We start from the raw sequence: 24,152 nt of genomic DNA on the forward strand, positions 1-24,152 counted from the left end.
AGAGTCTTTTTTTTTAAAGAGCAAAAAAAAAAAAAATCCTCTACTCTCCTACCTTCTCCCCTCTACAATGTATGATGGAATCCAGAGTCACAAACTGCCTGGACTTCACAGGCAAAGGGCATGTCCCAAAGAGACATTTCATGTCTCCCTGACACCCCGCAGGTGTAACATTCTTTACATATTTTGACTTACACTCCCAAAGCACGTTTATTTCAATCAGACTGTGCACATGTGAGTTTGGGGGGATTGTTGGGGTTGGGGCTTTTTAGCTTTTTCCTTAGCTTGATATTCTGCACTCTTCCTGGAGCTGGCCATTTTGATTAAAGATTTTGCTTTGTAATGACAGCAAACCAAGTACTTCAACTTTGAAAAAGAGAGAGCTAAAAAGAAGCAGCCAAAACATGTGGTGATTCTTATTTTCCTTTCAAGAGTGACAAAACAACATATGCAATTCAATACCCAGGATCAGTTAATTTTATCTGAAAAAGCAGCTTATCATGTACGGTAACATTTGCTATGATTATAACCTACGTAATGCTAATTTCCTATGTAAAGCCCCCATGGTGCCCATATGAGTCACCTTCACACTTTGGGAACATGGGCATGGGGCAACATAGGTCACCGGTTATCAGCCTTTGTTTTATTTTACAAGACATTCATGATTCTCTGCACTTCCAACGGCAAATATATCATGCTTGGTTGGCCAATGCTGGTATCTAATATTCCATGATTACCTTGGCTTCAAAGTGAGACAGTAATGCACATTTGTGTTACTCTCCCTTTAATGTAGTACAAAGCTGGACACAGCTCAGAAAGAAATCCCTAAAATCCATTACCTATTTATGATCATGTACAAACGGATATTTATCATGTTAAAAGAGAACCATATGTTGAAGTGGAGGCTAGAGCCCAATAAATCTTTTTGGATGAAAACCCTTTTCAAAAAAAGGAATAAAATAATTAACATTTGCTTTTGCCAGTAGAAACATTTGCTCGTGAATCTCCTGGGATAGGAAGGGCATTTAACCTTTTTACATGCCATCCCCTCAGATATCTCTGACCCCCACTGCAAAATAGACAACAAAGATTCCCGACTCCACGCTGCTGATTAAACCCCTTGTAAGAAACATCTGGATGAAATTTTCTTGGCAGTTGATTTGAAAAGTATACAAGAAGCAGAACTAGGGAGCAGCCATAGTTCAGCTGAGTGACACAAAGATGATGCTATGCAAAAGCAGATTTTTCCTTGAACACATTAACTCCCAAATATTAGCTTGTGACTGTGCAAGCAACCTCATTAGCAGAAGAAAAATAAATCCCTCTTCTACTCTGCATGCCAGTGTGGAGAAGGCAAATGGGCTTTGAAAGAAACCCAACTTGACAATCTCATTTTTTTAAAATAAAATAATAAAGGGCTTAAACAGTTTACCTGCCTAATACTTAACTTCAATTGTCAGGTAAGAGAGAAGTTGTCCACGTCCTTAACTTCCAAAAACCACTTCTTAAATTCGTGAAGGATTTCAAAACGTCTACGGTTTCTGAGAAACTCACCAACAAACTGGATGTAATGCCTTCCTACCATCTCAGTCAATATACCCCCAGGCCTAAATTAGCAAAAGTGACATATAATTTTCATGGCCTGATGTTCAAAATAAAGGATGTCCGAGCCCCCTGTTGCTTGAGCTTAAAGAGCCTGTCCGATGCAGCTCAATGTATTGTTCCCTTTTGGAAATACAGACCCTGGAATTTCCACAGTTTTCCATATGTACCACAGACCTAAAAGTGAGAAATTTTCACTGTTGCTATTAAGTGAGTAGCAGCAGTGAAAAACCTACACGAACCGGGCCAACTTTACTTTGCAGCTGCTGTGTGGAGGGAAAAAAAAAAAGCAGCAGCAGCAGCGAACAGCGAACAGAGAGAGTCTGACACAAAGGTGCAGGAAAAAGGAAAGCAGCAGGGAACCTTCTGCCCCACAGCTGCCACGCTGAGAAAATTCCAGGGGATGGGGCAAGGAACAGGCAGAGATACTTTGGCCTTTTCCAGAAGCCAAGGTGTAGAGCACTTCAGATTTATCAGACTGAATTATAATTACTCTGACATATAAAAAATGAAAGCTTCAGCACAGTGCCGGGCCAGCAATCTGTAATCCGCTACAGCCATTGAAAATTTGATGGGGTATGGGAAGGGCTTCGACTTTTCAGTTGCGGCACTGCTCTAAAGAAATACATTATCAGTATGCGCTTAAAATTGCTTGGTAAATATTTTTAAGTCGTAAAGAAATTAACACATAGAGACAAAATCTGGTCTAAACATTTTATCTCCAATCCAAACTTCACATTCTAAAGCACCCCTACTTATTTTGGCTACACCACTGTGATCCCAACAGATCTAAAGGAGGGGCACCTATTCAAATTAGTACTGCTATCAGTTTCTCACTAAATAAACATATTCACAAATACTTTGTTATATGTGTTTCAATTTATGAGAAACCAGTCTTTGAAATTTAGGAAAAAATCTGGCAGATAATGAAATTTCAGCATGGGAAAAAAACAGCCAAATGGAATGCAGACCAGAAATTCAATCACAGAAGTGTAAGAGTAAGAAGAAATAAGTTTGGAGCTGTTTTTCTTCTATCAAGATAAATAAAATACTGTAAATATTTTGTACCACATTATTCATTACTACCACTGGAATGGTAATGAATGAATAAAAACAGAAAAGAGTTTTATAGAATCCCAAGTAAAATCCAATATTCATCAAAAATAGTGGAAATAAAAAGTTGTCATGTAGAACATCTACATGCGAGGGCCACACCACTTGTCCAGGCAGGAGGTAATATCAATGTAGATTTAGGGTAGCCACCTGCCACGCGTGCCATCATAACTCAAGCGAGTTGATTTCACGGCTAAGAGAAATAATTTAAGACTACTGCATCAAGGGAAAATCTGCAATTTTGTTCAGATCCTTTGATGTAACCAGTGTATGCTTTGCAACTCCAACAGACACCTCCCTCTACACGTTTGGTCTGCACCAAATAGGGAAGATGAAATCATATTCTGAATCCAGCAATGTGTATGCAACCAACGAACAATTAAACTGAGTAGTAAAAAGCAGGTGACTGGAAAACATGGAACCGAGGCTTACAGTGTATCAAGAAATGTCCTTACACTTAAAAAATTATAATGCACTCCAAAATCCATTTGTTCAGGCAATCCATGTACAACAGAAGGCACTGTTATCCATATGAATCTATCAATTCTGCACAGCAAAAACCTGAGAAGTGCAACTCAATTAGATGCAGCCTGGCCCCTCCCAGTCATTCAGGTTCCTCAAGGACAAATGTTTCCTTTCAGTCCATCGAATTATAAAAACACGACAAGAATTTGTACATTACAGTAGCTGGTTAGAAAGAGCATTCTGGTGGGGGAAGCACACTGCTATTTTCCAGAAAACCTTCAGCAGCATTAAATTACCCTCCCCTATCACTCAGAAGTCACGATGATTTCAAGAAAATGTAATGATGAGACCCTTCCCATTGACCTTTGTAGTTGATCCTTCAGTTGCCACCAGGAGTACTTCCAGCAAAGTTAAATGCTGTGATCAGTCCTTTGTTGTCAAATGCGTAGCCACTTTGTTGTTCTATTGTCTTAGTCTCTAGAATTCAAAGAAGGGAAAGAATATGAAAAATAGTCTATAGAGAACACTTTTGACAGAGACAATATAGCTCAGCTAAGAATGCAAAGTTGTGGAAAAAACTCTCAGTTGAGTCAAAATTCCGTTCTCTAAATGCAGTGACAGTAATAAATTACACTCAGATTTTCTCTAAATGCATAAACGCACACACCTCTACAACAGAGCTGAGAAATTAATCCTCTACAGAATCAGTCTATGTCACACTATTCTGCGTCCTTTTTGATTAAATCTGAATTTATTTTCCACGATGCAAGCTTTCTAAACTTCTAAAACCTTACCCTGACTGTGAAGGCAATGTTAGTGATTAAAAAGTTACAAAACCCTTAAACACATAATAATCTATAGTAATCTTCATCAAATGCCTGGCTGACAGCTAGATATTGCCTTAATTTGCTCTTCATTTCAAATGTCAGATTGTGCAAAACTAGTTCGTACCCTGTTCAAACAGCAGCACATGTCAATGAGAAGGCAATTAATTAGAAGCAACAATAATCTCTCTGAATAACATACACTTCCAAGCAAGAGATAATATAAGCGCAATATCCTACTCACACTTCTCAGGAAATGTTAATTAGCACAGAGGTTTATTCTCTCTGTTGTTACAGATTAGATGCAGTTCCAACATCTCTGCAACAGACAAAATGGCCCCAGAGAAGTGACTCACCTGCAGCATTTCGCCGGTGTTCCGCTAATGTATAAATTTCCTGCAGCTGTTTCTTCTGATCCTCACTCAACGGTGCTGTCAGCGAATGGTACCAGGCTGCATCTCGGCTCTGCACCGCTGTCAGAACAGGAATGGATGAAAAGTGATTATCAGGTCACATTGCAAGTTAATTTAAGAAGAACAAAATGAAACACATGGAATTCCTGGTTGGTTTTAAAACAGCATTTGCACTGCAAAACAGGTTCAGTGTTCCTGTCAGTTTTCTTAGCACAGAATCCCCACTGTAATAGAGGTAATCCATTTTGGGGAACTTAATCACATTCTCTGCTTTCTGAAACCGAAAGTTAACCATGTGGCCATTATTCATGGACAGTGATGAAGTGAATCTTCTAATTTAAAACTCCTATCAAAACTATAAGCAACAGGATTAGTCAAACAGGAAAGGGAGAAAATTTCTCCATTATGATTTTAATATCTAGAAAGTGACAAATATTTCTATATATAGGAGTCCCCCTAGTGACCGAGTCCCACTTATTTAAGCTGTGATTGAAAAGTTCTGAAAGAGAACATGAAGAGAATTAATCTCTGGCTGCATCTGCTACCATTTGTTTTTGCAGTACTTGTAAGCCAAAAAATCTTAGGACTAATATTAGAAAGCAAGATCACATTTTCCAGTTTCAATAATCTAAATTATTACCCACAACAAAGAAAAGGTTTTTTCCCAGTGATGATCATAAACATCTCCAAACGATTTCATCATGTTATATCATTCTGCCAACTAGCAAACACGTACCTAAAAGTGCTTGTGTAAAAAACTGGTATTCATCAACACCATTTTCAAGGTCAAGAGGTGTGCTGAACCCTTCAAGAGCAGTCTCTTCCAATGCATCTTCATCCCAGTCATCATCATCATCTTCATCTTCATCCTCTTCCTCTCCACCTCCACCACCACCACCACCACCTCCTCCTCCTCCACCATGGTTCTCTTGCATCGCCTGGCTCACTTCATTTGTCTCCTCCTCATCACTCGGTATCTCTTCTGCAAAATCATTGATGTGTTTTGTAAAACAAAGTTTAATAAATGTAAGGAAACAATGACTTATGAATGAAGAACAATTAATAAATCTAGGTTTTGGCCGGAAAGGGTACCCTCTGTTAACACCCTTCCCCCAAAATCTTTGAAGAACTGGAAAAATGAAGCTGTTGAAATGTTTCCTACATTCAAGATCAGTTAAGCTTCTGTTTCTAAGCACACCTGGGGAATGTGAAACTGCCATCTTTTTTCTCCTTTCATTTATGCAGTCATTGTGCAATCATAGCATCCAAAAATTTTGAGGAAATGTGTCTTTGACAAAGTGTTCCATCACTGTACTTTCTAAATTACGAACAAATAGAGACTTGCATAGACTTCACAAATTGACACAAAACAAAGAGAAAACCAGATGTAGACCAAATGTCTGCCTGCTATTCTTCAGAGCGCTCCTTTATTTGAACAAACTTAAAATAGCACCTTTCGCTTAGCTTGACCTTCCATTCCGCTCATGAAACGACGATTACATCCTGAATTAAATGCAACTCCAACATGCAATTCTAAACACTGCTATTTCTTACTTAAGGAAAAATATTTCTGACTTAAAATCAAGATAACAAAAATCCCCCTCCAATTCCAAACCTTCAGCTCTTCCTGTGTTAACGGTTTAGAAAGAATAAAGATGACTATATCTGCAACAAGCAGGGACTGAAGAATCACAGGACAGATTTGAAAATTACTGTGCTGTTTCCATACTGTGCTCCTATGCATTGAGAAGAATTCTGTAATTCCATTACAGAACAATCATGTGAAATTTGAGTGGATTACATAATCTGCTTATATCCAATCTAATTTTCAGACCTCAAACCATCTATCTCCTGTTCCAAGTCAAATACAGCCACACGTATCTGCCTGCAATGCTGTGCAAAATTCACTCCCCACAATTCCCTCCGCAAGGTATTCTTTGATATTTTTTCTCTTCTGGCAGACACAGCAGTAAGAGGTCTGTCTACTCCAGGAACCTCAGCTGTCTCAAACCCCGCTTTGCAAATCACTTTCCATTTGGACAAAGAAGTCTTGCTAGGATTTCCTTCAAAGTTCAGCGAAACAGGTCTTTCAAATAGTTGGGTACTAGAAACAGCTTCTTTCCAGGAATCAAGAATATAACCAGTGCAGTCCTGGCAAACTCCTGCTGCCTATGTGAGAAGACGGAGCACATTCACAACCCAGAAGAGTGGACTTGCAAGTTTTATTGTTACTCTTAAACCAATACTACCCTTTCACAAAGTGTTAGCTGTTATACATTGAAACGTTCTGATTACATTTTGGGAGGAAAAATCAATTCCTAAGATGATCTTTCAAGTAGCCAGTAAGCCGAGCTATTTTCAGCAGACTAATGAGTCTGAAAAATGAACTGCAATTTCTTACCCCCTTTAAATTAAATCCAGACAAAATCCACAATGTGAAAAGGGGAGATTTTACCATTATCTTCTGCAACGTGTTTTTCATCTTTAGCATGATCCTCATGTTCTGTGAGTTCTCGTGAGGCGCAAACTTGTTTTAAGCCCAGGAAGAGGAGGAGGATTGAAGGGACAATCTGGGCAGCCACAGCATCCACTGCAGGCGGTCGGTTCTGCAATTCCATTAGGATGCTCAGTCCTATTATACACATCTTTCTGTCATGGAGTCTGAAACAACACACACTTGTTTGTTAGACAAAAAACAGATTTTCACTGCAAGGAGACCATTAAAGTCCTGGTGCTCGACATGGCAGAAGACAATGTCACAGAAACTGTGTTCAAAGTCTATGTTCGAAGCTCGTAAACACATTATTTCCTTTGTTCTGAACGCAAGTTCCCCACTGGAAAGTACTTGTCCGACAACAATTAAATACCTTTCAAGCACTGGTCAAATTCCTGTGATTACCAAATGCAAAGTTTGTAATGCTAAATAAATACTGTTTAATAATTATGTAGACTATCTTGTCTTTAATAAAGCATTTGATACAGATTATCATCATTAAATAGGATGGAAAATTAATTTGCCTTGGCTTTGATAGCAGTACTGTTGCAGGGATTGAAATTAGCAAAAAGACTATTAGTGAAGAGTAATGATAAGCAGGAATGCACTGAATTGCAGGGTGCATTTATGGAGCGCCACAGGGCTAGCTGTATTTAAACATGTTTATTAAGAGTCCATCAGAATGGCTGTATTACACATCCAATTTCCGACACTAACTTGAGACACATTGCTAACTCCAGTGAAAGCAGGGAAATAATTCCACCGTATCAAGAATAACTGGCAGTACACTCAAACAGGGAACTTGCAAAGCAGTAGACCTCCAGTAAAACAAACTATAGATAATTGAAGGGAAAGAAAATCATGAAATTAGTAGCAGGAAGATTTTTATGTGACCATAGCCATGAAACTAGGTAAGAGCCTATGCTCTTAAAAGTAAGAATTGATTTTCACTTCCAGAGATAGAAGTTATTTGCAAACAAGACAGGGAAAAATTCTCTAACTGCCTCTGCAGATACTCTTTGGTTCTTCCTTACTGGAAACACCAGTGGTATTCAACTCTAACATTATGGTATTTTGCTATTAAGGGCTTGAGAGGAGCTTGTTTTGTTTGAACTATTCAATTTCATGCTGACAGCTTCTGTGCAAGCCTTCTGCAGGACAAGTAGTTCCAGCAAGAAGTTTCAGCAAGACCTACAGAAACCAAGCAAACCTCCAGAGCTGGCAGAAAATGGCCGTCCTCCAGACTCTCGGTAGATACTTCTGTTACTGAATCAGTTTTACTTTGGAATGAAGAGGATACAAGTTGAGAGAGAAGAAACTAGTAAGATGTGCCCCACAGACTGCAATAAAGCTTACAGGGGAACACAACCAGCTCAATCCACCACTTCAAAAATTGCTATAGAAATACAATTTTAAAAGTGCTTACAATTTCATTACCAAAGATCCCATATAACATGCTACTGAACTATAATATTGTTTAAGTAACACAAGTCATCATGTATTACAGCTTTCTGAACTTTACATGTGCTTAAACAAAGCTGGGGATCTGGAGGGATTTTATTACACCTCCCACGTTGTTAGTCCTGTTAGGGCTTCGTGAAGTGATTCCATTCTCAGAGAAGTTGACAACAACAATAAATTATATATGATCATGCATAACATTATGATCACAGAAGACCTTCCAAGAAAAACAAAGTCAACTAGCATATCAAATGACACACTTTGTCATGCTGGGTTTGGCTGCTCCATTACACGTGTTGAAAAATGTACCAAAACACAAGTAGGCGAAGAGCGTCCTTCCATCGCTGCTAACTGCAATACTTTCTTTTCAGAAGGAATGGAGCACAAAAGAGGGCATGCAAATCAACCAAGGACACTGAGTCAGGGGAACAGGGTCTGCTTTCAAGAAAAAAAATTAAACCCTTTACTCCTGTCAGTTTATCTATGTTGAAAACAACCTCATTGCCATTTGCTCTCATGCCAACACTGTAAAGACCAAAATCCAAGCTAAAGATGATGCTACATGTGAATGAAACATAGCTTTTTGGGGAGAATTGTCCTTACTGCAAGTACAAAAGGAATGAACTTTCTCTACCTCCTCCCTCTGCCAGCACCCTCATCCAAGTTTGACCAAAGCTCTGCAATCTATGCACAAGACTTCTGTCCTGCATCCTAACACCGGGAAGCCATGAAATTTCTTCAAGCCCCAAATGTATAATGAAGCAATTTCAGTGTACATGCGCCAGAGTAGTTAAGGACACTTGGCACTACCTTTTATAATACATTTGAAAAAGCTACCATTACACAATGCCAATTGCAAAATGCAACACAGTAAAATGTAAAAAAATCTTAGTAATTAGTGGCTTAGCTTCATATTAAGTTATCTTTTCTGGACAGCAAACGAAAGTGCGAGAATCGAGCATTGCTGTTTAAAAGGGAGTCATCATTATGAAGCAACCCAAATGGCCAAAAAATACAGCATATTTGTCATGCTCCATTTTCAAGCTTCTAAACAGAGAAGTTGTAAGAATGAACACATCTTCAGAATATGCATGTTATTAGAAGACCCAGCAGGACAGGAAAAATCCAGGCATCAAACCATCTTTAGTGAACCTGAGCCAGAAGGAGACTTATTTCTTCCACCTGCCAGCAGAGACAAACAGCAGGATAAGCATCTGCCTTGCCTGAAGTTCAGCATCCTACTACGTCCCAGCTGTATCAAGTACCCACAGGACTGAACAAGCAAAACGGAGTTTTATGTCATTTACCTATTTTCGTAATGGCAAAGAATGGTTTCAGGACCATTCCTTTGCTGTCAAAAGGCTCATTATTTCAGCACCCTTCTGTCTGCATGAGGGAGCCTGGATACGATTCTCCTCAGTGCTTTGTGCTTCGAGATCCGTATTTATTTGCTCAGCAGCACACAATAGTCCTCCCTAACAATCACAGACTCTGCTTGCTCCCTCAATGGTATATCAAGCCTGGAGTGCTAAACATGCAACACATGGCACTGCAGTGCACAACTCCTAGGCAAGTCTATTTTTAACAAGCTGTGTGTGGTCTTCATAATCTGCACAACCTTTTCTTGCTAATGCACTTCCTTCCAATACAGGACAAAAAGATCTAAGAATCTTTTGTATTTTAAACCAAGCTGAAAGTATTTCAAAGGGAAATAACTAATCCTTTCCTTCACTGGTTTGCTGTGCTCCTTTATGTGAGGATCAGGTTGCTTTCTATTACATCAATCCAGTTCCTGGACAAACTGCAAATAATTAGCCATTTCCTTCTAGTTGCAAAGTTGGAACTAACCTTGTTTTCCTATATAGGACTGGGATTTTATATAAAACTCTGAGAAAGCTAGGATTTCTAACTATTTAAACTGCTATCAAATAAATCCCCCTATTCAGCTTCTAAAAAAATAAAATTACTTATTGAGGTTTTTTTTGAAGCAAGTTAAGATTTTCCTTTCACCCTAGTTTCCAAAGAAGAATTTCTAGTATGAGAGTAAGCATAAGTCACGCAGAAGTCTCACCCAAATTTCAGCTGTCAGGGAAAAGGTGGAACGCAGTAAAGAACTGTCCTGGTTTCGGCAGGGATAGAGTTAATTTCCTTCCTAGTAGCTGGTACAGTGCTGTGTTCTGGATTTAGAACAAAGCTGATAACACACCAATGTTTTAGTTGTTGCTAGGTAATGCTTACACTAGTCAAGGACTTTTTAGTTTCCCATGCTCTGCCGACTGAGAAGTGCAGGTGCACAAGAAGCTGGGAGGGGACACAGCCGGGACAGCTGACCCAAACTGGCCAAAGGGATATTCCATACCATGTGACGTCATGCTCAGTATATAAAGCTGGGGGAAGAAGAAGGAAGCGGGGGGGATGTTTGGAGTGAAGTGACCATTACGTGTGATGGAGCCCTGCTTTCCTGGAGATGGCTGAACACCTGCCTGCCGATGGGAAGCAGTGAATGAATTCCTTGTTTTGCTCTGCTTGCGTGCGCAGCTTTTGCTTTCCCTATCAAACTGTCTTTATCTCAACCCACGAGTTTTCTCACTTTTACCCTTCCGATTCTCTCCCCCATCCCACTGGGGGGGAGTGAGCGAGCGGCTGTGTGGTGCTCAGCTGCCGGCTAAGCCACGACAGGAACAAATGTTTCTACAAATGCCTTTTCAGTTTGAAGTTATTGTAGAAAACATTTAGAAATAAATAAATACAATATACTGTGGTACATGGGCATTATGGGCACACATCCACAGATATGTAATATCCACAATGACATACTGTATTTATGCACAGTCTTACAATGAGTTCTGAGCTCTCCTTTCCTGGATCATTTTTAATATTCAAAATTTCGAATCAGTTTTAAATAGTTTCCATATTTTTAATAACATGGAAGAACAGTTACTTATCTTACCGTAACTGCTTTTCCCTCCCAAGATGTATTATTCCCATGGATTCCATCTCATGCATTCACAAGTGCTGCTCAAGAAATACTGCATTCTTTTGGCAAACACCGTTGGCTCCAGCCTGAGAGCATGCAAACACGCACAACCCTGCTGCTGGCAGAGCAGGATCTATGGGTACTAAGACTTCACAGGAGCAGAAGGAGGACAAAGGGGTGCGAGATTTATGTGGACAGAGCATCTTGAAGAGCCACTGTTACCAGTAAGCCACAGATTTCCTGCATGGCTGACAAAGAAATGGCAGTAAGGTTCACCTGGTCCTTCACACCTGGAGGTGGACCTACTTTGATCTTCTCCAATTTCTCTAGGATCTGTGAGTCTTCCAACTGATTTGAATTTAAGCCTAAAACTGCCTCTTGCTGGAAAGCAATCTAACTGTAAACCAAAGCAGCAGTGAATGATGGCTGGTGAGAAAAAGGACTGTATAAATCAGGGTGCCCACTGCTGTCTTCACTGATGAAGACATGAAATCTGCAGGGGTGGACCCAAGGAAGGGTTTCAAGAAAGCCAGACTTTGTCTGCATTTCTGTCTTTTCCTGTTCAGTTAGGCCTCTGAATATCTGGCTGCTGTTCAGATGATGACCCTTACTAAAACAAATGGTCTTCTAGAAGCAGTGCTGTCCTGAGTGAAAGGGAGGAAGTCCCTTACATCACGTCACAGTGCCTGACAAGTAGTACTACAGCAAAAGCCCTACACCCGGAAGCCACATACTGAGGAGACAGCACTTGAAGGAAGAGTAGTTTTTAGATTTAAGCAATATTACAGATATTTATTTCACTGCTGGTAGCAGCAGATCAGAGAGAGACATTTTAATCTTCTGCTGCCATTCAAGTGCAGAGTCTGAGCAGAATCTAGCATCATGATCTCCATGTTTCATTTTCAGAGGCTTTTGTCTCAGCTCTGAAGAAGAATTCAGTTGAACAGTAGTTGCAGTAGCTGATGCTTTTTGAATAGCAACACAAAAGAACTGAAAGTTAAGCTGTAGCTCACAGGAGTTCTTGAGGTTGGAGCCTAGTCAGATCTGCAGCATTTTTCCCCTCTGGATCTGACTCGTTTCTCACTGAATGCTCCAGGATGAACTGTTTAAGGCTATGAATCTCTCTCATTTTTGATTTCTTTTAAAAAAGGAATGACAAGTTTACCACCTGTACAGAGTATCTTCTTTTCTACTGTCTCCGTACGTGTTCAGCATTTGATATGCAGTAGAAAAAATATCTTCTACTGTCTCCATATGTGTTCAGCATTTGATATGCAGTAGAAAAAATGACAGCACAAAGAGCTGAATGTCAAGAACTTTGCTTCAGCCATAAAAAAAAAATCGGTACATGGAAATCCTAAGAGGTCTTGCTCTTTTCTAAAGTTGGTAGATATAAAAATAATTTAGTAATTAACAATAATATTACCACAAGGGGTGAGAGAGGTAGACTTAAAGGTGCCATTTTTCAGCCACTGGCACTCCAAAAGAAATGAGGGAAATTGGGTCCTTTATGTCTTCTTTGTCACCAACTCAAGTTGTCACCCTCTAATTGATAAGATGTGTATTTATGTTAAGATACAGGACGTACTTGGACATTTCGTATACATAGCAGGTAGAAGAAGTCAGAATGCTTGTGATAATATGAACTGTCTGTTTTTGTTATAATGAATAAGAGATTTTTTTTCCCCACTTTTTATCCGTTTAATTTAGTATTTTTAATTTTTCTTTCTTCCAGGAGAGACTGCTATGGTAATACCTTCAAATACAGACATGAATGGGGAATCTGCACAAAGCCTGTATACCCCAGAGCAGGCAATTTCTCTTGTATCTCCAAGTGGTTTTCATTCTAGTAAACCAGACAGAATTAATGTGCAGACCTGATTAAGGTAGTCTATGCTGCAATTCTACAAACTACTGTGCTTTCGTCCTCATCCCACAAAACTGTGTACTTAGGACAGAGGAGGGAAGAAAACAATTTTTACCAGGTACATTTGGTGTATGTTTCAAAAATACTACAAAGGACATGCTGAGAGCAAAACCCGCATATACCAGTTGGTCATCGATTGATTGGGAGTCACTATTTTATTACAGTTATGAAAAAGGTAATGCAATGCTATAATGCACCACACAGTTCTAAATTCAAAATGGACACTGAGGCAATAATGCAGCTATACCAAGATGGCATATAATTCTGTTCAGGGAAGACTAACTCAAATAAGACCTGGTATGGAGAAAAGCTATTTGGATGACTGGGAAGTGGAGAAACCATCTTATAAAAAGCCCCCTAGAGACTTGTTTAGAATTGGAAGGACAAGACTGTACCAATAAGAAACAGGTAGGAAAAGAATGACAACCTAAAATAAGGTATGCATCTATGGGTTAGGAGCTGCCTGTCTCAGCCCATGCTCATTCATGGCATGACTCCTAACACGCTGACACTTCACTTAAGTCTGTTGGCATAGACTATGCACAGGGAAGACACGTTCTAAGCCTATCCGTACACCTGCAGTCAGATGTTAGCCTCCAATGACAAAACGTAACTCATAGCAGGAAGGTGAGAGGTAGCTGTTAACTACATCCGACTGCCTGCTTTGCCTTTAAGTGGATTTGAATCTCACAGTCAGACACCACATCTCAGCTGAGAGGCAAGCAGTAACCGTCAAGCAGTGGACTTCACATCCACCCAGCATCAAGTGCATGCTTAGCTATGTGATGACAGGCTTTGTCCACCTTCATTTACTTTACAAATGTTCAGCTCCTGCCCACGTGCACACTAGTGCAGTGTACACACATATTCAAGGGAGGTCGGAATGAAGTTTAAGTTCAAGAGTATGCTAAATAGTCAGTACATCAATGGCATAATGATAAATATGCAAGTTGATCACGAACAACTTGAAGGGATTAAAATCAGAGTGTGGGATTCACTGGACAGAGTAATGGTTTTTTAACGCTAAATGGAGCAGTTAAAAGTACTTTATAAAATATAGAACAGAAAACATGTATACAGTGTTTCAGTAAAAAAGTGAACATCTCGCTGAAATCCTGCTGGTCAGCTCTGAATATTACCCTCAATTCATGCTGGACCATCTCTTGGAGAAGCAGATAGTTTGTGATTAAGGAACTTAAAAGAATTGTGAAATATGATATGTATTGTACCCTCGTATCCTCACAGCACAGAAAATTCAGCACGTAGCTCAACAGACCCGGAAAAGTTATATGGACATAGGTCACCTTTACCGGCACCACAGCAATGTAGTGTGGATTACTGGTATTTAGACTAACCAAGGAATGAGAACTCTTTCATCAACATGACTAGGGATACAAACAGAAGTGAACAAAAAAATCAAACCCATGGACTTTTAAAAGAAAAAACCACAATACTTGCCCAAGAAAACAGTCTGTGTCATTCATCCACTGGTTTATGAACTGTGCAGTGATGGGCTCAGGATTGTGTGGAAATCTGATGTTCTCTAAGGTGTGCAGAAGTAGGTCAGGATTGTAGTAGAGTGCAGCTATGGCAACCTGAAGACACATGGTACGAAGCTCACTTGTTTTAACTCCTCTAGTTAACCGCTCCAGAACAGCCTCCACAAAGAGCGGAATACACTGGGCATACAAATATAAAGGAGAAGGAAAAAAAAAAAAACAAAAAACAAAAAAACAGGCATTATACATGTTGCCAGATTACACAAAAGTTTGAAATACTTTTACCAGAATTAATCTCCAGAGATAACTGAAGTCTAGGTATACCTAGGAATGCATTCCATTCACTCCCTAGCATAAAAGCATTTTAAGCCTCTGATTACATGCTTATAAATCTTCCCCAAAACAGTTATTCTCTGAGCTAAAAATTGCCGATGTTATTCTCAGCACAGAGGAGAATATTTGGGGCCATTTGGTGGAATTTGTTCTAGTGTGTATAAAAGGTTTAGAAAAGAACTCAAGACATTCTCATCTTTGAATAAAGATATCCAACAATTTCAAAACTAACAGGCATTAAAAATGAAATTACCTAAATCTGCAAGAAAAAGTTTTTCCTAATAAATGTAAAGTGATGTTAAATTTTTGTAAAAGTTTGACATGAGTGAATTTATTCAGATAAAAGCAAGTACGCACAAATTTCTACATAATGAAATAAACATCTACATATATTTCAATGTGCAGGCTTATGCTTTATAATAATTTGGGAAGCATTATGAATGTTTTAGTTTATGAGTTCAGTTCAGTGTGCAATCATTCTAATTCAGAGTTGTGGAGCTCAATTAAGCCCCACCACATACTTATTTCAATGCAAATGCATACAATTCACTTTAATCTCTTCCAGATTTCTTTTAAAAATAAAATCTTTCAGAGAACATTCTTATCTTCAATGACTTCAGATTTACATTAGTAAAGTTATATTGGTTTCAGTGAAATTAATTGAAAATTTATCACTGAAGTCCATGGATTGCACTGTGGCAACATCAAATATGATATGTTAAAGTAATTTAGGCTGGAGCGTTATGTAAAACATGAGACCAGAATTTAGCCCTTAATATAAAAAAGACTACTATCTAAAAGTGTGTTCTAAGAAACTCGGGAAAATTGTGATTATGTTTTCCCAGCAATCACAATCCAGCCACGCTAAAAATTCTTCATTTCCAAATGCACTGAGTAATTCAAAATATTAAAAAGGACCAAGTTCATATTGCTTGGAGAAACAACTTCAGGAGTTGGATATGTATAGTTAACCTCTCAGCCACAATAGTTTTAACAATGTGTGTTTTGCATCAAAAGGGAAATCCTATTAGGAGAAACCAAAAAGAAGACAATCCTGCACATCATACTATATCCTTACCGTTCAGTCTATATTCATTTTCCGGTCATGCCCACTAATCTCAAAAAAAAAAAAGGAAAAAAAAAAAAAAATCAATCTTACAAACTCTCCTGAGCTCATTTACTTCTTTCTGTATTTCTCCCCATTCCTACACTTCACATTCTCCTCAAATTCTCTAATTCCAACTGCTTTTCTCAGGAATCATACACGTATCATTGGAAACCAGTAAAAGAGAAAACCTGTTCAATGTATATCACCTGGTCAATACCCCGTCCTTTGCATTGAAGAACAATTACTTCTAGGAGTTTGGCTGCATGGCACTCTGCATCTTCTCCTGCATCTCCTGTTAATACCTAACAACCAGAATGACAATTTAGTTTATCAGTATTAATCACTGACAACTCTGAAAGCAAGTGCTCCTGTACCTGCATACATCAAAAAACCTCTACATGGCATACACATATCTATCCATGCTATGTTTTGTGAGGAATTAAGACACACAAAAAAATCATCTCTACACAACATAAACAAGGATAAGTGACTAAAGATGAATTTAAAAATTTAGAAGAAATTGCTGTAGCTCTTTATGAATGTTAGTATTCTTTATACGTCATTGCTTTCCCTTTTTTAAAGGAAATGTTACTTACAGGAATCATTGATGTTTTCCACATTCTGTTTCCATTTTTTTACTTCAATTCTAATAGACACTGGCAGATTAACAGCCTGGCAAAATGAAGTCCTATCTCTAGGCTAGTTTCTGATTAAAAACAAGATGTATGCAATCACTCTATGTATATGCACATACATGTGAAACTGACTGCTTCTTCTCAGTACATTTCAACCCCATGGTCAACGTCAATCAAACCTGACAAAGAAGCAGAATTCTCAAACACATTCGATTTCTGTAAGTTTCTTAAAAATAAGCAGGCAGCTAGATGCCTAACACTCTATAATGCCCAGAATCAGAGAAAGGCTGCAGCGTGATCTCATACTTTATTATACACGAGAGAATCAGCATAGAAGAGAAACATTATAGATGTAAGAAGAACTTCAAATGAGTTCACACCTTAGCTGACAACGGAAGAATCCAATCGCAAGATACACAACCCAAGGAAATCAGGCTTCATTAATTCCTCTACTTACCAAAATAGCTGTTCATAGAAGAGAGTCAAGACGAACAGCAACTTTCTCCCACACAGATTTGCGCATGTAATTTTTTAAAAAGTATGTCACTTAAAAAGTGTGAAGGTGCTATGTGTACTCGGAACTGAGCCGAGACCAAATTTCATTTTGTTCTGAAATGACTAGCCACCACCTGGCATTCTCAGGTCACTCCGCTAATCTGATTGTTAAGTACCAATGATAAGCACAACAGTAAGAATCGGAAGCCTTACCTTTTTACACATAGCATAAATGATTTCTAAATGCTTTGGGTTAGACAGTAAAGTATCAGTGTCAATGGTCACGTAATTATGCAAGAGAGGCATCATATCTGCAGAACAGGGAGAGCAAAAGAGAAAAAAAATTACAAACTAATCCATGCAAGTGCTAACCAGTGAGACTGTAGTCCTATAATGGGTTTCATTAGCTCAGATTCTTGGATATGGTTGGAAATTCAAACTCCACAAAAGCCTCTTCTAGCAGAATTCTTCACCAAATGCACCATGCAGGGTGCATTCTCAGAAGAGGAAACAGAATAGGACTACATTTTAATTAATTAATTTGTAGTTTCACATTAACTTTGTGTATTTCAGCTTTCTTTGAGATCAGGACCTCCGACAATAACTGATCACACTGACAGATTTGAACATGCTTCTCCTACTTATATATGCTCCTGTTGTACTCCCACACTAAACAGACGGTCAGGGCATGACTCAAATACATGATCATTTTAAACCAAGAAACTAAATGGAAGCGACCCTTATTAAAGTGGGTTTTAGAGATGAATTCCCAAACAGTGGAAACACCAACAGAAGTGATCATACCTGCAAAGTACTCAAAGCAATCCTGCTGGAAAACCTCATACAGAACGCCTAAAAGCTGCCACATTTGAGGTGAAATCATCTGGCACGTCAAGCTGTAGGCCAAGGAGAGAATTTCTTCATAAAACTCTGGAAAGGAGAAACAATCTGAGGTGGGGTGCTTTAAAAAATAAATTTAGCTTGCAAATACCTTGAAATCTGAAACCAAGCCCCGAGTCATATAACAACCAGAAGACAGCAATTTACTGAAAAATATTTTTATTTTCTCAACCTTGTGTTTTTTGCACACAAAACTGTGTGTAGGGTACTGATAAAGCAGCAATTTAATTGCAGACCATGTCTATAAAATACTAATGTAATTGTAGACATTGTCCTTTAACACAGCTAGCTAGAACTATAATCAGAACTGCATCTTCTGCTTTTGAGTCTGACCTCCAAAACACAATAACCAGCCTGACTAATGTACAAGAGGAGATCAGGAGAAACAAATCATAACTGAAAATTCATGTCTTTTTTTCTTTGAAGAAGCACACAAAAAAAAGATGGAGTTCGGTTCAGGAAGATAGTATTGTTTGCAATAATTAATTTAAGAATTTTTTATGTAAAAACATGTAATGTTTTTCTAAAAATTATCTCAAACATACCAATAACGTGTTTCTGCAAAACGAGGCCAATGATCTGTAAACAAATGCTCTCGAGCTGTTGAGTTATCTGAAATAGAAACATAAAGCAGTTTATTTAAAAACTTAGAAATACAGCAATTTAATCAATGTATTTGACTAATTCAGTTTGAGAAGTTCTTCAAAGCAAAAAGGCTTTTATCACTTTTTAAATGCTGCCTTAACGATCACAGTATTATGAAATAAGGTCTCACTGATGTAAGTACTCAAATTTTCAATAGAGTATTGCTTTAAAACTTGTCACTTACAGCATTTTTCTTTATTTGAAAAAAATCTTACTGTACGGTTATTCTACAGATCCTATCAAAAACTGTTATCTGTTGTCTCGTCCAGATATGAAGTAACACTGTACTCAAAGTGTTTGAGATAAAGCCTCTCTCCAAAATCTTTGAAGTAGAATGGGTTAAAAGGAAGAAAGGAAGAGGTGCTTTTGCCTAAGGTCTATGGAGAGCTTCCCAGAGTAGGCTCAGCAAAAGGAACACAAGCAGAATTTGGGAGCATACAACTGTGTTGAAGTCAGGATTCAGCCTTGCCATGTTGGACAGAGAGACTACGTTTATGAATTAAACTAAATTACAAGGAGAACTATATGGCCACATTATAAGTCTAATTAAAACCAGCAAATACAGACATTTCATGTTATTACCACTGGTTATTCATTACAGACATAATCTCGCAGGATGTGAGGCTTTCTGGGCTTGTTCTAGCAAAGGGATTAAGTATGTGACCACAGATTCATCCACTTATCTTCAGACATGGTAACTCAAAAGTTACCATCCCCTAAACTCCCTCCATACTTAATGGTGAAAGGGAAAGGAATTTCTAAGGAGTTTTCAGCCTCATATATCCTTTCTATATCATTTATATCACTTCTAAAATGATTTAAGATCCTGAGATGAAGAGCACTCTGCACAATATTTTACTTTGTGCTTCACACAACAGAAAAACAAACTGCTAAGTTTATAACAAAAATACCCCAACCCCAAAGGTTTTCCTAGGCTAAAACCTGAAGATCCACTTCAGACTATCATTCCTGATGCTCAGCTTAGCTACCAGATTTCATTTTAGCTTTCAAAAGATGCAGGCGGTTCTTGTAAAGGAATGAAAGATGTTTTGAAATCCAAAGGAACACAATGATCTTACAAGAAAATAATTAGTATTTTAATTAATGTATTTTTAAAATTATAAGCTTCATAAAAATATTTCATACTTGCAATGAAACATTGTAAGTCAAGGAAACAAAACAATCTAGGACAAAGCACTTTTATGCCAACTGAGCTTGAAGTTACTGACTGACTTTGCCTCTCTGGTCAGTCACTGAACTCCTTCCTACTTCAGTCAGCCCAGGTGGTATGAGCAGAAAGAATCTCTTTCTTCCCTGAATATGTGAAATATAGACTTACATTGCACCACAACTGGGAGACCAATTCCTAGGAATTCTATCCAAGAAATGGCTGGGTAAAAAACAAAATATGAGTCACCATTGTAAAAAATTAGCCTTATGCAAAATATTTCTCCCTAAAATCTATTTTAACAGTCTGTAATACAATTATCCGATGAAGTGTTTACCACAATAAGGGCTAAGGATTTTACCCTCAGGAAATAAATTCCCCTCGAAGTTGAGAGCTAAACAATTAAGAAATCACAAAAGTAAACTGGGCTTTAAATTCAAATTTGTCAGAGATCACTTGGTACTAATTCACCATCCTGCTATAATAAATGCACATTCATGTCAACTCAAGTGATGCAACATACATAGAAGCACTTGTTGTCACGAATGAAAGGCATGAGGGAACAGCAGAAAAGACGTATAAAAGAAAATCTCACCTCCTTGTGATCTTCCACAACTGTCAGGATAGTGTCAATTGTGTGCAAGATGCCCATGGCCATAACTGTTTTGTCCTCTACTTCCTCATATTCCTCACTCTGAAGTACTTTACCAAATATTTCAGCCTATGAAAAAAAACCAACCAACTTGACATTCAAGAGCAAACTCACATTTCTAATTTGTCATGCAAAACCAAGACAGCTAATGCAACAGCAGCAACGCCTTACCTGTAAGAGCTGTCAGTGTTGAAAAATATGGTCCTTACTTTTGAAAGGGGAATATAGAAAATTAAAAACTCCTCTTTTTTTGAGAAGTCTGGCTATGTTAAGTCATTTGAAATGTTAAATAGTTAGAGCTTGGCTCATTAAAACCAGCGACAAAATTCAGTATCTTTGAAAAACCTATAGGTGTTTTAAGGACTTCATACAGAAAAAAACGTATCGTGAATACTATAGGTGGACTTTTATAATGATTAAACAGTGTGCACTTCAAACAAAGTTCATTAAATGTTTACCAAACTAGGCATGTGCTTCTGACTGGACTGTTATTTTACTATTGTCTCTTACCAGGTGTTGAGTCATGTCAACGGCGATAGTAGCTACTTCCTGACTGTACTCACAGATCATCTTCTGGATTACATTCGTGAATACTATAGGTGGACTTTTATAATGATTAAACAGTGTGCACTTCAAACAAAGTTCATTAAATGTTTACCAAACTAGGCATGTGCTTCTGACTGGACTGTTATTTTACTATTGTCTCTTACCAGGTGTTGAGTCATGTCAACGGCGATAGTAGCTACTTCCTGACTGTACTCACAGATCATCTTCTGGATTACATTAGTAAGATCATCATTTTCCGTCTCTCTAACAATGTGCAAGAGCTCTTGCATAACTGGCCTTACATAAGGCTTCACATATTCCTTGGCTAAAAAAACAATTGAAACTAGGTGAAATCAACTATCCATAAACACAAATATACAGTATCTCAAAACTACTAGGTCACTGACTACTCTTGAACAAAGTAATTTTTTAAAGTTTAATTCACTAAAAAAACCCAAAAAACCTACCCAAGGCACTTTTACAGCCCATCACTAGTAGACTAACAAAGTAAATAAATTCTACATTTACCACATTCAATACTGAAACACGATCTACAACAAAAATCCACTGTTTTGGGGGAATACATGTCCTCATACATAGGCAGCATTCGTTCTTAAACATACACACTATCTCACTTCACTAAAGAAAAACAAAGACAGGTGCTATTTGCTTTATTAAAAGAAACATGTTGATTCTCACTTCTTTTGTGCAGACACCTGCCATAAAAACTTGAAGTCAGAATTCTGGGATGTGTACAGTAACTAATGAGCAAGTGAAGCTGTCTAAACATGATGAAATGTTCTGAAATCTATGTCTTTAAATGGTAGAAATGTTTAGATAAACCTGCACCAACCTCATCTCTACAAAAAAAAATAATCATCATCAGTGCATACAACGGATGAATCACCATAGCATACCTTGCTCTTGGTTGCTTATTAACGTCTGAAGAGCTATGGCTGCTTCTACTTTGACAGGCATTTCCTTATCATCAATCAGGCTCTTCTTTGCCAACTCTACTGCATTCCTCAAGTTTAGCTCATTGTGAAATTTCAAAGCACTGAATGAATGAAGTACCCAACAGGACTGCATGACAAAAAGAAAAGCAAGTTAGGGACTATTGCAATTTTTAGCATTTTTTAACTGATTCAAAAACAATGCTAACTATCTCTCTGTTTGCACGTATTGCCTTTTTTTTCCTTAATTATGGTGTATTCATACAGTAAATGTAACACAGTTTTTGCACTCGAGCAGTTCTTTATTTTCCTTTCCCCAATTTCAATAAATTCAGTATGCACATAATTGGCATTCATAGTTTTGGTCCTTCTGGGGGAAAAAAATCAGAACAGAAATTAAACAAAATTAACTGTTTGTTTATGACTGATATGGGCACTTGGGGTTTTTCTTCAAGCTACACTCAAACTGACATTATCTACTCTGTGGAAATCCTACCTATTCTTCACAGCCGTCCAACCATTCTAGTTATTGAGATCTGCTAAGGAAAAATGGTCACAAAAGGGCCACAACCACTGCTCAAATTCTCCAATCTGATCAAAGAGGTAAACAATAATATGACACAGACTTTCCATCAATTCATTTAGCTGACAAATCATTTTTTAAATCAAAATTCTGAAAAATTACTGTACAAGCTCGTAATTTGAAATTTTGCTATGTATTTGCTTTATTTCTTTCATTAACATTCAGAATGAAGTCAAACTACAAAGGAAAGAATCATGGCGAATACTGAAATTGATATAACTGGTGAACTTACTCTAGCTCTGAGGTACCCCAGGTTAGACATGAACAATGGAAATACATGATTCTGTAACATCAGCTCCATTTGATCCTTGAAGACACTCTTCTGTTGGTGTAAATACAAATTAATTTCGGAGACGATTCATTTTACATACTTCATTCTAGCCAGTAATCCATTTCAACTATCAACCATGGGAAATACAATGACTTGTCTATGCAATAAAGGTATTCTCTCACAAAGAGAACTGGATCTCATACCCTGAACTAAACAAACCTCATAAGCATAGCAAGTTCAAAGCCAGATAAGTAAAAGAACTGTACATATAATATTCAACTCTACATTACTCATTACAATACTGTAAACCGGAATTTTCATTTTCTTTAATGCAATTGATTCCAGCTGATTTTTCTTAAAAATTAATTAGGGTCAATAATCTAGTACCTCCATTCTTCTTACAAAGGAGTACATACATACGTGAAGATAAATATAAGCTTAGTATGAAACAGATCTGAGTTTCAAATGACCTACTGTTACTATAAGCATCAAAACTAATTATTTTACACACTACAACAGTAACTCACATCTTTTTTCATGTTTTTTAATGGACTAATATAATTCCTTTGTGATAGCAATCTCCTTGGCTGGAGAAGGATATTCGATGAAAATTATCCTTCATTATTCCAACCTTGGCAAATCCTAAGATATTCACAAGAAGCCAGGACCACCAGCATGGAGACTTGGGACTTTCCTAGCACCTATAGCCCCAGGATACTAGAAAAGATACATGCTGGGGACCATGTTACCATCTAAAGGAATGATTCAGTGGCTAAGATAGGAAGAGGGTGAAAGGGGACATTCAATACAAAATGTATCTTAGGTGATCACACTTCTACTTCACCAATGCATACATTATTTTTTCCCACACTGATTCCCCAACCTTCAGAGAGGCAGATGAAGAACTCAGCAGAGAAAAAACACAGAGAAGGGAAAAGAATTTTCCCTTGTGCACACAGGTCAGACGTTTGCACGCATTGAACTGGAGCCGCTGTGGAGAGCCAGGTGGCTAAGGCAGAATCATTGTGTCTACGAGCTCCTTACAATCTGTATCTCAGCCAGCTCACCAGCCAGAAAGCACTTACAAATCG

The 24,152-nt window shown here is 38.0% G+C and overlaps 1 protein-coding gene across 1 annotated transcript in view; it reads right to left on the reverse strand.

Annotated features, from left to right (window-relative positions):
* Nucleotides 1–764: 764 nt before the first annotated feature.
* IPO8 (importin 8) overlaps nucleotides 765–24,152 on the reverse strand; it is a 40,151-nt gene continuing 16,763 nt past the window's right edge. The window contains exons 12-24 of the mRNA XM_019474415.1: nucleotides 23,023–23,112; nucleotides 22,172–22,337; nucleotides 21,419–21,579; nucleotides 20,652–20,777; nucleotides 18,789–18,855; nucleotides 18,148–18,273; nucleotides 17,557–17,654; nucleotides 16,420–16,515; nucleotides 14,732–14,952; nucleotides 6,870–7,075; nucleotides 5,151–5,396; nucleotides 4,358–4,474; nucleotides 765–3,654 (exon numbers count right to left, since the gene is read on the reverse strand). Of these exons, the coding sequence (XP_019329960.1) occupies nucleotides 3,557–3,654; nucleotides 4,358–4,474; nucleotides 5,151–5,396; nucleotides 6,870–7,075; nucleotides 14,732–14,952; nucleotides 16,420–16,515; nucleotides 17,557–17,654; nucleotides 18,148–18,273; nucleotides 18,789–18,855; nucleotides 20,652–20,777; nucleotides 21,419–21,579; nucleotides 22,172–22,337; nucleotides 23,023–23,112 (1,818 nt within the window). The 3' untranslated portion in view covers nucleotides 765–3,556. The remainder of the gene's footprint in view (nucleotides 3,655–4,357; nucleotides 4,475–5,150; nucleotides 5,397–6,869; nucleotides 7,076–14,731; nucleotides 14,953–16,419; nucleotides 16,516–17,556; nucleotides 17,655–18,147; nucleotides 18,274–18,788; nucleotides 18,856–20,651; nucleotides 20,778–21,418; nucleotides 21,580–22,171; nucleotides 22,338–23,022; nucleotides 23,113–24,152) is intronic.

This window comes from Aptenodytes forsteri, unplaced genomic scaffold (genome assembly GCF_000699145.1).
Source record: "Aptenodytes forsteri isolate BGI_AS27 unplaced genomic scaffold, ASM69914v1 Scaffold56, whole genome shotgun sequence".
NCBI classification, from domain to species: Eukaryota; Metazoa; Chordata; class Aves; order Sphenisciformes; family Spheniscidae; genus Aptenodytes; species Aptenodytes forsteri.